This window comes from Salmo salar, chromosome ssa14 (genome assembly GCF_905237065.1).
Source record: "Salmo salar chromosome ssa14, Ssal_v3.1, whole genome shotgun sequence".
NCBI classification, from domain to species: domain Eukaryota; kingdom Metazoa; phylum Chordata; class Actinopteri; order Salmoniformes; family Salmonidae; genus Salmo; species Salmo salar.
The window spans coordinates 15988079-16001107 of record NC_059455.1 but is presented as its reverse complement, the minus strand read 5'-3'; the positions used below and the strand labels follow the sequence as shown (position 1 = coordinate 16001107).

Sequence of the window (13029 nt, the reverse complement as noted above, 5' to 3'; positions counted from 1 at the left end):
ATTATCATCTCATAGTTTATGACTTGACTAAGAAGTCATTTTTGTTGATCTCTGTTACCTCATGACATATAATACAGTGATGTATCGTGGCAGTGTGACTCAAATAACTGGTACACCATGTTTCAAAATTAACTGAAAATTGTCATTATGTTAAAACAAACAAGTGTGGACCCCATTATTAAATGCAAACACAAAGATTATTATAAGGAGTGACTCACATACCACACCTGTAGTCAAAGTATGACTGGATAGCCTACATTTTCCAAACATCCTATTATAGGCTACAAGGTCAAATAAATCTAAGGAATAGGAATTGCGTCAGTCTATGCGTGAAATTCCCCTCTGACGACTGGAAACATAATGATTACGTTTTCTGAGGACTACTTATACCTATCAAGATACTGAACTTGCGTTATGAACTCAGCACTCATAAGCATCCATTTTGAGCATCCTCCTGAGTATTCGGCTTCGTGAACGACGAGCTCTTCCGTCCGTGAGACTTTAGAGAAAGCTGATTGGCTCAATCGCGACAGTTCTAAATGCGTTTTTTTCCAGCGACTTGGTAAGCACCGGGGGAAATAATATATTTGGTATAAAACCTCACAATCAACAGTTCCTACTGCAACACCACAGGGCTTGAACTAAGCATAAAAAACAGAGGCAAGTATTGGCTTTTGATGGTTTGTTTTTTCTTGGCAACTTTGGAATGAGGATAACTGAGTTGAATTTAGTGTCCAATTAAGGATATAAATGGCTTTTTTCGTATAGTCCATGATTTAGGACTTCGTGAGAAATGAACAGTAAGTAAAACTCTTAATCACAAACGTTTTCTAATCAAGTCTTGGTGGATTCTCTCCCAAAACACATGTTCTCCAGTCCATGGCTGTCCCGGGGAACTCACTATGGAGGCTGCTTCTCTGTGCGTATTTTGCGCTCACGGTCGGAGCGGACTGCGAGAAGGATTGTGCGCTCTGCCTCAGCCGCATACTGGGACAACAGACGGCAATTAACACTCTGGTAGGTCTACAATTAGTACATTTTGGACATGTTTTAATTTAAATGTTTTTAAAGTAAAGTAACTGGGTGCTACTTTTTCCGCGTCACTTTTTCGTGGGAAAGATTACGCAGTAGGCTACCCACCTGTTTATTTTTGTGATTTCAATGTGAGGCAATGTTGCATGAGGTGCATGTATCCTTGGAACACGACTTTATTAAGCTCCTTTTCATTTATTTTGATGCAGGCAGACAATTAATGTAATACCAATTAAATTAGGAAACCCATCATTTTAACTGCATCAATATGAAATGTTATAATAGTTTTGGTTTTTATGTAGGCTACAACTTGTGTTGTTGGTCTAACTGGCGACATGTAACCTCGAGACATTTCTTTGCACCCGTCATTCAGTTTTTCAAATTACATGAGTAGGGTAGTAGGGGGTAACTGCCCCCCCGTAATTCACATAAAGACCACAAGATGTCATCAAAATATTTCCCCAACACTTTCCCTGGCTGTCACTGTTCTTGTTGAACAAAAAATGTCCTCTGTGTCATCATTTTGGAGCTATTTCAACAAAAGGATTTTGTGGTAAGTTGCTCAATTTTTTTTACATTTAAAAAAAGTTGTAGATATATTCCAATGAAGATAGATCTATATTTTTTTAGTAGGAAAGCCTTAAATAATCAACTTGTTTAGAGAGAAAAATGTAGATTTTTTTTGTAAGTAGTAATATGTTGGATAAGTGTGTTGGGGGCCACTCGCCACCCTTTATGGTTATGAATGTGTTTCTACCTGTCATTTAGACAATGACTAGCCCAGTTAGCGCTAGTTTATGCTAACTTGCTAGCTAGCAACTTCTCTAGCAGTAAATGCTAGCCAGCTAACTAGTTAGCATAAGATGCTAGGAGTACTAGCTAGCAACCTTACTACCAGATCGTCTGAGGTAAAATACATAAAAAAGGCAACGTAACTTAATTTCAGTGGTAAATGTTTCCACTAGTTACTGATAGCTTTACAGTTAATGCAACTTTATAGAATTTGAGCTGTTTTACACAGCATTTTATGTCATATAGATAGATAGCTTTTCAATTGATATCTCTCCCATTGTTTTCAGTCACAGGTGGGGACTGGATTAGGTGTGAGCAGTGCAGGAGGTGGGCTCATGAGTTGTGCTCCAGTTTTACTGGCGATAGCTTTATTTGTGACCTACAGGTACAAATTAGAATCGTGCAATAGCAGAGCATAAGAGAATTGCCACATCAATGTTACACTGAGTTAATTAAGTTATTGTTATTAAATGTTATATTCCAATGTTTAAAAAAAATTAAATTATGAATTAAAAACAACTATTAAAAACCTTTTGCTCCTGAATGTAATTTTAAAGACTGCTGGGATTTAAAATCTTGCATTATTAAAATCATATTTAGTGCAATTGTACATAATGGATTGTATGGAAAAGGAACAACAAAGAAAGAACAGAAAATGAATGTGCAGGTGAGTTAAAAAGAGGGACTTTACATCAAATCTCCTCATAGTGTGGATATTAATGGTGACATGTATTTTTTATTTTTTTATTTTATTTTATTAGGATCCCCATGAGCTGTTGCAAAAGCAGCAGCTACTCTTCCTGGGGTCCACACAACACATGAAACATGACATAATACAGAATATTAATAGACAGGAACAGCTCAAGGACAGAAATATAAAAAAAAATAATTAAAGGCACACATAGCCTACATATCAATGCATACACACACAAACTATCTAGGTCAAATAGGGGTGAGGGGTTGTGCCTTGAGGTGTTGCTTTATCTGTTTTTTTTTAAGTCAGGATTGCTGTTTATTTGAGCAATATGAGATGGAACGGAGTTCCATGCAATCAGGGTTGGGTAGGTAACTTTCTAAATGTAATCCGTTACAGTTACTAGTTACCTGTCCAAAATTGTAATCAGTAATGTAACTTTTTGGTTACCCAAACTCAGTAACGTAATCTAATTACATCCAGTTACTTTTAGATTTCTTTCCCCTTAAGCGGCATTAGAAGAAGACAAAAATGTATGTTACCCATTGAACCACATCTATTGCAGGATAAATCAATGTTAAAGTTTACATAGCTGGACATATATGGATGTCAAATTTTACTTTATGGGTTGGTTATGTAGGCTTCTTCTAACCCATCGCTTTCTGCTACATATAATATTTTTACTAAATTATATCTTAATATTAAAAACCAAAGTCTATCAGAATTCCAGTCCTTCCAATAAATGTTATACCCCTTGATCTTCAACAATAGGTCTTGGAAAATATGGAATTGTAGATTAGCCAAATTGTTTTACCTGAGCATGACCCCAAAACTAAGAACTTATTAGCCAGCCCTACTCCGTTGTTTATGATTTTGTTGTCATGGAGGAAAAATAAATTCTGCACTCATGGAATGGCATGCTTTGAGCACCACTGAAAAGTGCTCTTTACATGTGAAAAATGAATGCCATATTCTACATTTGCTATAGGCCTATTGTTTAACTTTTTGTTGGTGACACTTTGATATCTTGATAATATGCAGCTGTTTAAAGGGTAAAACCACAGATGAAACAATAACAAAACCCCACCCCACCTCTGTTTTGGCAAAAGGCTGAGGAATGGGCCTGGAGAAATGTAACCACTCTCAGATTAATAGACAGAGCTTTAGATGCAAGGACTGACCATCCATGATATGAAAATTATTTTTTAACCATGTTATGAGGCAGTACAGTGTTTGTTTACATTTACAATGTTTACAAACATTGGAGAAAAACAAGCTTATATTTTGGGTTCTCATGTAGTGTGACAGTTGAACTAAGTTATATTCTTCAAGAATCAGTGGATATATATATATATATATTATTAGTCCAAAAATGGATGTAGCACCTACAGATTTCCCCTTTAAGTCTATAAAAAGTGTGCGAGTTTGAACGCGTGTTCTTTAGGCCTATGGATGACATTTTTTTATCAGCATGAATTAGACTGAGCAATAAAAGCCCCACTTTTATTCCATAATCTGGGATCCGCATTGTGCAGCTGTTGCAAGAGCACATTTTTCATTGGCTGTCCACTGGTTTAAAAAACAGTGATTGATAGGCAGCTTAAACTTCTTTAAATCAACCATTATTGGGTTCAAATACACATTTAGATTTGTGAACAGCCATCCACAACAACCACAATCTGTAAGGCGCAAATAGCTAAATGAGAGAGCAGCAGTGTGATTCACATCAATGTGCTATGTAGATATTAATAATAAGTGATACCCGTATCACCGTAGACTACACCACTGCTGTCATCCTTACCTCCAAACGTTTATTCAAATAGGATAATATTTGAATGCAGACAGCAGTCGTACCATTGGAAGACATAACTTGGAATGTAGCTTACACAAGCCTATTCCCGCTCTTTTCCTACGATCCATCAAAGCCACTTGGTATGTCATCATAGTGGTCTCTGACTTGTGGTCAGTCTTGCTCAGGTGGAACAAACTTAAACTTGTGCCTTTTCTAAATTCTGATTTGAATGTCATTGAGAAAACAGGGAAGTGTCAAAAAAATGTTTTAACTGTTACGGTAACTGTAATCCCCTAAGTAATCATCTAGTTTTTCACTATCTATAATCCGATTACAATATTTTTGCTGGTAACGTAACGGATTACAGTTACCGTTTTTTTGATAATCCCTTACTTGTAATCTGTTACTCCCCAACCCTGCATGCAATAATAGCTCTATATAATACTGTATGCTTTCTTGAATTTGTTCCAGATTTGGGGATTGTGCAACCCCATTTCCCCCATATTTTATTTAAATCATTAAAATAAGATAACTAGACTTAGCTTTTAAGTATTACTTACTAAAGAATTTCTAAATAAAACTGATTAAAAGGCCTATGCCTTTTCTAAAAACAACATTTCATGAAACAACAAAAAAAGCGTAAACTGTAGCCATTTATTTCCCTTTATAGTTCATTCGCCTAAGCATGACCTTCATCCACATACCAATTTTTTTCCAAACGTTGCTTTTTTGTGTCAGCAATTAGACATTGTTCTTAGGGGGGTTCTAGTTACCCCCTAGTACCCTATTTGGTTTAATTGAGACATTTACAACAATATAGCTTATACTAAAACCAAGATTGTTGCGCATTTTCAATTTCCAGGGATATTTTCACTTCGTGAAGTTTAAAGGCAGGTTTCGGAGTGCCTGAATCAGATTAGACAATTAATAGTACTAGTTTATCCCAAATGGTCAACATCGGACAACAAATTACAAAAATGTACCACGACGAAAGGTAAGAGGGCTCAGACTGGCGCAGCGGTCTAAGGCACTGCATCTCAGTGTTAGACGTGTCACTACAGACCCTGGTTCGATCCCGGGCTGTATCACAACCAGCCGCGATCGGGAGTCCCATAGGGTAGAGCATAATTGGCCCAGCGTGGTCCAGGTTAAGGGAGGGTTTGGCCGGGGTAGGCCGTCATTGTAAAATAAGAATTTGTTCATAACTGACTTGCCTAAATAAAGAAATAAATAAAAAGAGTTCAGTCTCCAGCAAACCTGTCTTTATTTGTGACCTTAGTGTGTTTTAGCCTCACCAGGGGGCAGCATGTTAGTGGTTATGACCTTCAATACAGCCTCAATTAAATGTTACTCTTCATTAATTCAAGCATTTTCTCAGGGTTTGATTGACATATTTCAGAGAGAGTTTATTTAAGCAAAAACCCCTGTGGTGTCTTATTGCTATTATAAACTGGTTACCAACATAATTAGAGCAGTTAAAATAAATGTTTTGTCATACCCGTGGTATACGGTCCGTTATAAACTGGGTGGGTCGAGCTCTGAATGCAGATTGGCTGACAGCCATGGTATATCAGACCGTATACCACAGGTATGACAAAACATTTATTTTACTGCTCTAATTACGTTGGTAACCAGTTTATAATAGCAATAAAGCTCCTTGGGGGTTTGTGATATATGGCCAATATACCACAGCTAATGACTGTGTCCAGGCACTCCGCGTTGCGTCCTGCATAAGAACAGCCCTTAGCCATGGTATGTTGGCCATATACCACACCTCCTCGTGCCTTATTGCTTAAATATACCATGGCTGTCAGCCAATCAGAATTCAGGGCTTTAACCACCCAGTTTATAATTGTTCTTAGAGATAATTTTTTCATGTTATTCAAATATCTCCAATAAAATAAAGTAAAATAAAAATGAATCTGAGAAGTTTATTTTCCGTGAGATAATGTATTCAGAATTATCTGTAGGCTATACAAAAGCCCTCATCTCTGCTGCTTTGATGTGCTCAGAAATAAAAAGACAAGTGCTATGAGGCATTAGATGTAGGCTAGTAACAGGCTTTGAGGAACATCTCATTATCTGTGTTTGCCAGAAGCTGTAAAATGAACCAGATAAAAGTGTCCCTCCATCTGTTTCCCATCTAACTTATTTAATTACTCTTAAAACTAATAGAGAAGTATCATAACATGTTGGTATAGGCAAATAGAATAAATTTGTTTGTACATCCAACTGTGTCTCTTTAGCATTGGAGCTTTGCGGCCGCACCCTGTTATTTCATGCACCAGAATTGAACTTGTATGTGCCCCAGTTAAATATTGTCTAATTAAACACTACTCTATATGTACAATGTGCCTTTTTATGGCAAAAACATATATCACTATGTCACTCCAGACAATATATTGCTTCTTCACGGCTGTGTACCATGTGCCCCTTGATAGAGACAAGTCTCCAATTAAAACTAGATTTACAGAAAGGAAATGGGTTTGTGAGCCTCTGTTCCACTTCTGTGTTTTGAGGTTCCCCTCCCCTTCATATCTTTGCAGACATGCTCAATAGAATGTGAGGGCAGCCTGGACACCACGAAGCTCCGCCTCTGCCGAGACGTCCTATTGGAGGAGGAGCCTGTCGCTGTTGACGAAATCAAACAGGAAGAGGTGGAGGGCGAGCAGCACCAGCTGGCCAAGAAGTATGGCGGCTTCATGAAGCGCTACGGGGGGTTCATGATCAGGAGGAGCCCACCCGTACAGGATGGAGGAGTGCAGGGAGGACAGAACATCCCAGTGGCTGAGGAAGAGGACATCCGTCTGGAGATCCTGAAGATCCTGAGTTCAGAGGCCGAGGGGCAGAGGGACGGAGAGTTGGCCAAGCGCTACGGGGGGTTCATGAGGAGAGGGGGGGACTTCAGGGCTCTGGAGGGGGTGGGCAGGCCATTGAAGAAGCGTTATGGGGGCTTCATGAGGAGGGTAGGGAGGCCCGAGTGGCTGGAGGATCAGAAGAACAAGGGGGGGCTCCTGAAACGCTCCTGGGAGGGGCAGGAGGTTGACTCCCCCCTGGCTGAGATACAGAAGAAATATGGAGGATTCATGGACTAGGGGTCGGCCCCTTCTCCAAACCCTCCTGATGAGTCTGGACTCTCAATATTGATCAGATCATCCATTCTTATTCTGTTGTAGTGCTTGTACTGTGCTGCTTTTTGTTTGTTAAGGTTTACTGTGACAAAAAAACACTTAGCCTATCAGGTGATGATAACTCCATTTATGACAACCTGTACTGTATGTTTTATGGGTTTGGTTATTTATAAATGAACCCGTGTTCATTGTGGTGTACGCGGCTGGGGCATGTGTGGAAAACCAATCATGGCATGACCTGTTTGCTTTCTCTCTTTGACTTGCCACTGTTTTCAAATGGATAGTTAACTTTTTTTAAGTGTTAGTTGATTTTAGACTTACGTAGGGTATTGTTGTGTCATCCAAACCGTTTTTCAGTTTGTTATTTGGTTATTTAGTATTGCCCAGAATCTCCTGGCAAGGTAAGATGAAATATGTTGGTGGCTAGTACAACTTTCCACCGTGCTCACACTTATCTCAGTATGCTGATGTCGAAACATGTTGCTTTCAGTTGAAAATGTCCTCATTTTGTGTTCTTTCTATAGAGAACAGAGCAGCATTTGAGACCAATTAGTTGTACAAAACCTAATAAACCCATGAATCCTGCAGAAATAATTGGACTCCACTCTGTCTTGTTCTGGCTGTTTGATGTGTTTGTCAGCTTGGGAAGTGGAGCTAATGCTACTGTCTCACTCTGCCACGCCCACCTGATAATAACTCTGGTGTTAATGGTGAGGATTGGATTCATTTGACAGATTCACTCAGCTTGGGGGAGATTTATTAAGCAAATGTAGGTGCTTTGTGCCCTGTCTATATTTTTTTACACGTTGCTCAAGTGAACACAAAATATTAACGAACACATTAAATATTATCCTTCGATGTTTTCTCTTAGCTCCCCCAACTTCACAGAGTCCCAAAACTTCACAGCTTGGCTAGATATTTAGCTTAACTTAATCCCCCCTAGAGGTCTATATGAAGAATGCTCTTCATAACAATAAGGCAGTATTTTAAATATGATTCACAAGTTAGATTTCTACAAAAGAGGATTGATAGCCCCGCTCCACTCTGACACATTCATTATATATCTTCAATTTCTCTAGTTTCAGTGTTCAGAGGCGCCATCATATCTACACTGAGTGTAGAGAACATTAAGTAAACCTTCCTAATATTGAGTTGAAGAGATCCTTCTTTAACATGTCTCCTCCCATTCATCTACACTGATTGAAGTGGATTTTACAAGTGACATCAATAAGGGATCATAGCTTTCACCTGTATTCACCTGGTCGGTCTATGTCATGGAAAGAGCGGGTGTTCATAATGTTTTGTATACTCAGTGTATATCCACAGATTTTCACTTCCAAAATGTTGGCAGATGCATACATCATATAGATAAGGCCTTTATCAAATGTATATATGCATATCTATCATATCTATCAAAGCTCTATATATGGGTATGTCACATAGGAAGATGTCAAAATATTAATGGTATTCATTAATCAATGCAAAATAATTGAATGTCTTGTCATCCCTCATTAGTCATATGCTTAAAACATTTTTGAATTGTTACTTATGTATCAAATGATTATGTATGTATCTAGTTGGTCATTTATTTTCTGTATGGAACAAAATATGTTTTTATTTTTACATGCTAAAATATAAATCATCTAAAGAATGTTTAAAAATGTAGCCTGCAGGACCTTTTGAATGAGAAACATACATACCTAAATCCCATAATTCCTTACTCGAGTTTTGATTGGGTGTCATGTGACCTTACATAGAGGCTCCAGATCAAATCTAGGGGGTGCTCGGCCGCGCTGTTCAGGCACTTGAAGACGGAAAAAGCAACGAAGAAACCACGCGGAAGGTAGTTATATGTCAACAAGAAATAAGTTGACAAATGCCTGTTTTAGTGACTATCTTTTTTGCTTTAATTTCCGTTTTCCCGTTTTGTATCGCCGAGGAGTGCAAAGGTCGATTAAAGACCCGAATGTCCAGTGTTGAAAGGAGGCGATACAAAATATCCAAGGTTGAGCTGATTGTCTATTGAGGTAAATTTGCATCGGTTACATTTTGATACATTTTTAAATACGGAAATGATGTTGCCCTGATTAAAAAAAAAAAATATTCGCTCTATCCTATCATTCAGTGCACCAAAAGTTTGTCTACATCACTGAATTGAAGTTGTGCTTGGCGTGTGGATTCATGAGTACATTTCATGCATTATATTATCAGTTGAATGTTGAACTTTTTAGATCAAATCATGCTAATCTGCAATCTATTCATTAGGTCTATTGCTTATTAGGAACTCCAACGATCACAAACAAATTAGCCAGCATACAACAGTTAAACCAAAAATCAACAGAACTGTCTTTCCAGCGGTCAGCAAAATGAATGTCCTCTTGGAAACCTTAGTTCATTGTAATGTCCATCTATTACAACATAGAGGCATTTGTCAGACCGTTCATCTGACTCGAGAAGAAAAATATCACTGGGGAAATCGTCCTGATCACCGGGGCGGGCAGCGGCATTGGCCGGCTCATGGCAGAGAAGTTTGCCCCCCCTGGGCGTCTCTGGTTCTGTGGGATGTCAACCAGGAGGGCATGAAGGAGACTGCAAGACTAGTGAAGGAGAAAGGGTCCACCACTACCTGTGTGACTGCAGTGACAAGGCTAAAGTCTACCGAGTGGCTGACAAGGTAATCAATTGATGACTCATCTTCCATAAGGACTTTGATTACTTGAATATGGTGTATCTGGGGCCGGGGGAACTGTACTGACCCTCAGTGAAGAAGAGTTTTCACCTGTTAACAAGCATGCGTTCACCTATAAATGCAAGCTGGGCAATTCCACGAACCAGAAATTATGCTTAAACTCAGATTATTCACTTTAAAATGTATACCAAACTAACAACATTGATTTCAAAGTTTAACAAACCATACAACTCTATGCACAATGACTACTTTGAACAATTGACAGTAAATAAATAACAAACGTTCCACTGGAAAACTGTGCAGATGCAAATTTGCATCTGCATAGTTCTTCCTGTAAATGTGTTTTTCAGCGTAATTGTTAAAAGTGGCCCTGTGCATAGAGTTCTATGGGTTGTTCAACTTTGAAATCAATGGTTTTTGTTAGGTATACATTTTTAAAGTGAAAAATCTGAGTCTCAGCGTAATTCCGTTACCATGGACCTGCCCGGCTTTGTCTTATGCTGCTGGTGACTTATTCATTATTACTACAGTCATCATGGAGGTTGACCAACCCCCCTCTTCTTTCCATTGTGTGTAGTAAACTCTCTCACGTCATCCCGCTCCTCCGCCTACTCCACTGGCTTCCAGTTGAAGCTCGCATCTGCTACAAGACCATGGTGCTTGCCTACGGAGCTGTGAGGGGAACGGCACCTCCGTACCTTCAGGCTCTGATCAGTCCCTACACCCAAAGAAGGGCACTGCGTTCATCCACCTCTGGCCTGCTCGCCTCCCTACCTCTGCGGAAGCACAGTTCCCGCTCAGCCCAGTCAAAACTGTTCGCTGCTCTGGCACCCCAATGGTGGAACAAGCTCCCTCACGACGCCAGGACAGCGGAGTCAATCACCACCTTCCGGAGACACCTGAAACCCCACCTCTTTAAGGAATACCTGGGATAGGATAAAGTAATCCTACCCACCCCCCCAAAAAAATATATAGATGTACTATTGTAAAGTGGTTGTTCCACTGGATATCATAAGGTGAAAGCACCAATTTGTAAGTCGCTCTGGATAAGAGCATCTGCTAAATGACGTAAATGTAAATGTAAACTGTCTGTCAAAGCAAACTGATGTTTGGAAAATCTATTGTGCTGGAGGCACGTTGAATGAATGGGAAACGAGGGAGTAGCTGCTTACCAAATGTCCAGTGTTGCTGAGAACGTAAGTAAAGCCACATGACAGATGGTGATTCCTTGCGAAACTAGAACATAAAAATACCATGGTATTTTGGATTTTCACAACGTAATCCATAGTATGCTCCTTTGGAGGAAGGATCGTTTACATATACTTGACATTTGTAACCTAAAGCATTACAAAACATTTATGGATTTTAGAACATTGGTGACATTTTGGCCTTACCCAGGACTCCTTCAAGACTCCACAATGTTTAATCTGTTGGTGCTACAAAGCAACAAAAAAGTTGTAATATGAAGCTTTACCCCTTGCACTGTAATATGAGTAGTATTTCGATTTCAATTAAATATTACAAAAAATATGATTATGTTACATTTATGAATATAGAAACATGAATATTGAAAATATACTAAAATAAATGTACCTTTTCAATACATTTTTCAAAGTTAATGCCTATTTTATACAGAGGAATTGGCATAGTTGGCAATGCAACAAATCACAGCACTCCTTTTACTTGCACATATCATTGCACATCCTGAAAATCAGTAACAGGGCGACCATTTTGAATCCATTTTCACATTCACTCTGTTGTTAATGTTTACAGATTGGATTATAACTCTAAAAGTAGCAGAGATCCCACTCTGGAACTTTGATATGGCAATAGTGTGTTTAATAATATATAGAACAATTTGCTCAATCAAAAAAATGTATATTTTCTACATTCATGTTTAGACTTTTCAATATTCATAAATTAATGTAAGAATTGTTATTTAAATCAAAATACTACTCATATTACAGAGCAAGCAGTAAAGCTTCAGAAGACACACATTTTTGCTTTGTAACACTTACAGATTATCATTATGGAGTCTTAAAGGACGCCTGGATAAGGCCAAAATGTCACATTTGAACTTAAATTAATTATTTCTCAATTATGCTTTAAGATACAAATGTCACATATACAGGTAACTGCCAAAATACAGTAAACATTTGAGTAAATGAGGGATACAAAGTGTATTGAAAGCAGGTGCTTCCACACCGGTGTGGTTCATGAGTTAACATCCCATCATGCTTAGGGTCATGTATAAAAATTCCATTGTTACTGAATATCCCGGTATGGCACAAGGTTGGTATGACAATCTTGATACCACCCAAGCCTACAAAACACCAAATGATGGAACAATGGTGTTGCATCAACTGTAAAAACCTGTTAAAAACTCCAGGCAGTCTTTTAAGACCCGTTCAACCTGTTACCCGTGTCCATAAGTACATAGAAACAATGTTAAATAATCCTTACCATAACTGGATTGCCAAGATGTAAGAGACAAAGATGTCATGTGTGTTGATTCCAACATGTTTTGAAGTAAAGTGTTTTTAAATGTTAAATCCTTACGTCTATTGACGCACCCGTGTGTCAATCTACTGTAAGTGACATAATAAAAAGAATCCCCATCCAAATCTATCAGTCTAAGATGGATATTTATGGGCTTGGTCTCAATCCACCGCATCCGCCTGTGTCTGCCTTCCGCATCTGCGGAGGAAGGTGGCTGAGCTACAGTGGTGTTTGTCAGATCATGAGACATCCCGAAAATCGGTCTTCTTACAACATTTTTAGGCCTACAAACTAATATGACCACTATGGAACGATGGTGTTCTCCATTTTGCTCGACGACTCCCCCACAAGCCCCTCGGGACTCATTTGAAGTCTGTAAAGGGGATGTGTTAACTTCTGT

The 13029-nt window shown here is 38.7% G+C and overlaps 2 protein-coding genes across 5 annotated transcripts; both read left to right on the top strand.

Annotated features, from left to right (window-relative positions):
- The first annotated feature begins 383 nt into the window (after positions 1-383).
- Positions 384-8035, top strand: LOC106569009 (proenkephalin-A-like). Of its 2 annotated transcripts, none has more exons than XM_014139941.2 (3): positions 384-660; positions 877-1017; positions 6857-8035. In XM_014139941.2, exons 2-3 carry the CDS (start codon positions 880-882, stop codon positions 7403-7405), a joined length of 687 nt encoding a protein of 228 aa, XP_013995416.1. In that variant the 5' UTR covers positions 384-660; positions 877-879; the 3' UTR covers positions 7406-8035. The 2 variants fall into 2 exon arrangements, with proteins under 2 accessions (XP_013995416.1, XP_045549933.1); XM_045693977.1 differs by having other exon boundaries at positions 417-562.
- A 1148-nt stretch (positions 8036-9183) lies between these two features.
- Positions 9184-12756, top strand: LOC106568879 (uncharacterized). 3 transcript variants are annotated; one of them, XR_006758751.1, is made up of 3 exons: positions 9184-9468; positions 9864-10115; positions 10708-12756. XR_006758751.1 is itself a non-coding variant. In XM_045693976.1 (2 exons), the coding sequence occupies exons 1-2, from the start codon at positions 9808-9810 to the stop codon at positions 11063-11065; spliced, it is 666 nt and encodes a 221-aa protein (XP_045549932.1). In that variant the 5' UTR covers positions 9707-9807; the 3' UTR covers positions 11066-12756. The 3 variants fall into 3 exon arrangements, 1 of the variants encoding a protein (XP_045549932.1); XR_001320410.2 differs by having other exon boundaries at positions 9707-10115; XM_045693976.1 differs by lacking the exon at positions 9184-9468 and having other exon boundaries at positions 9707-10115.
- Positions 12757-13029: the final 273 nt, after the last annotated feature.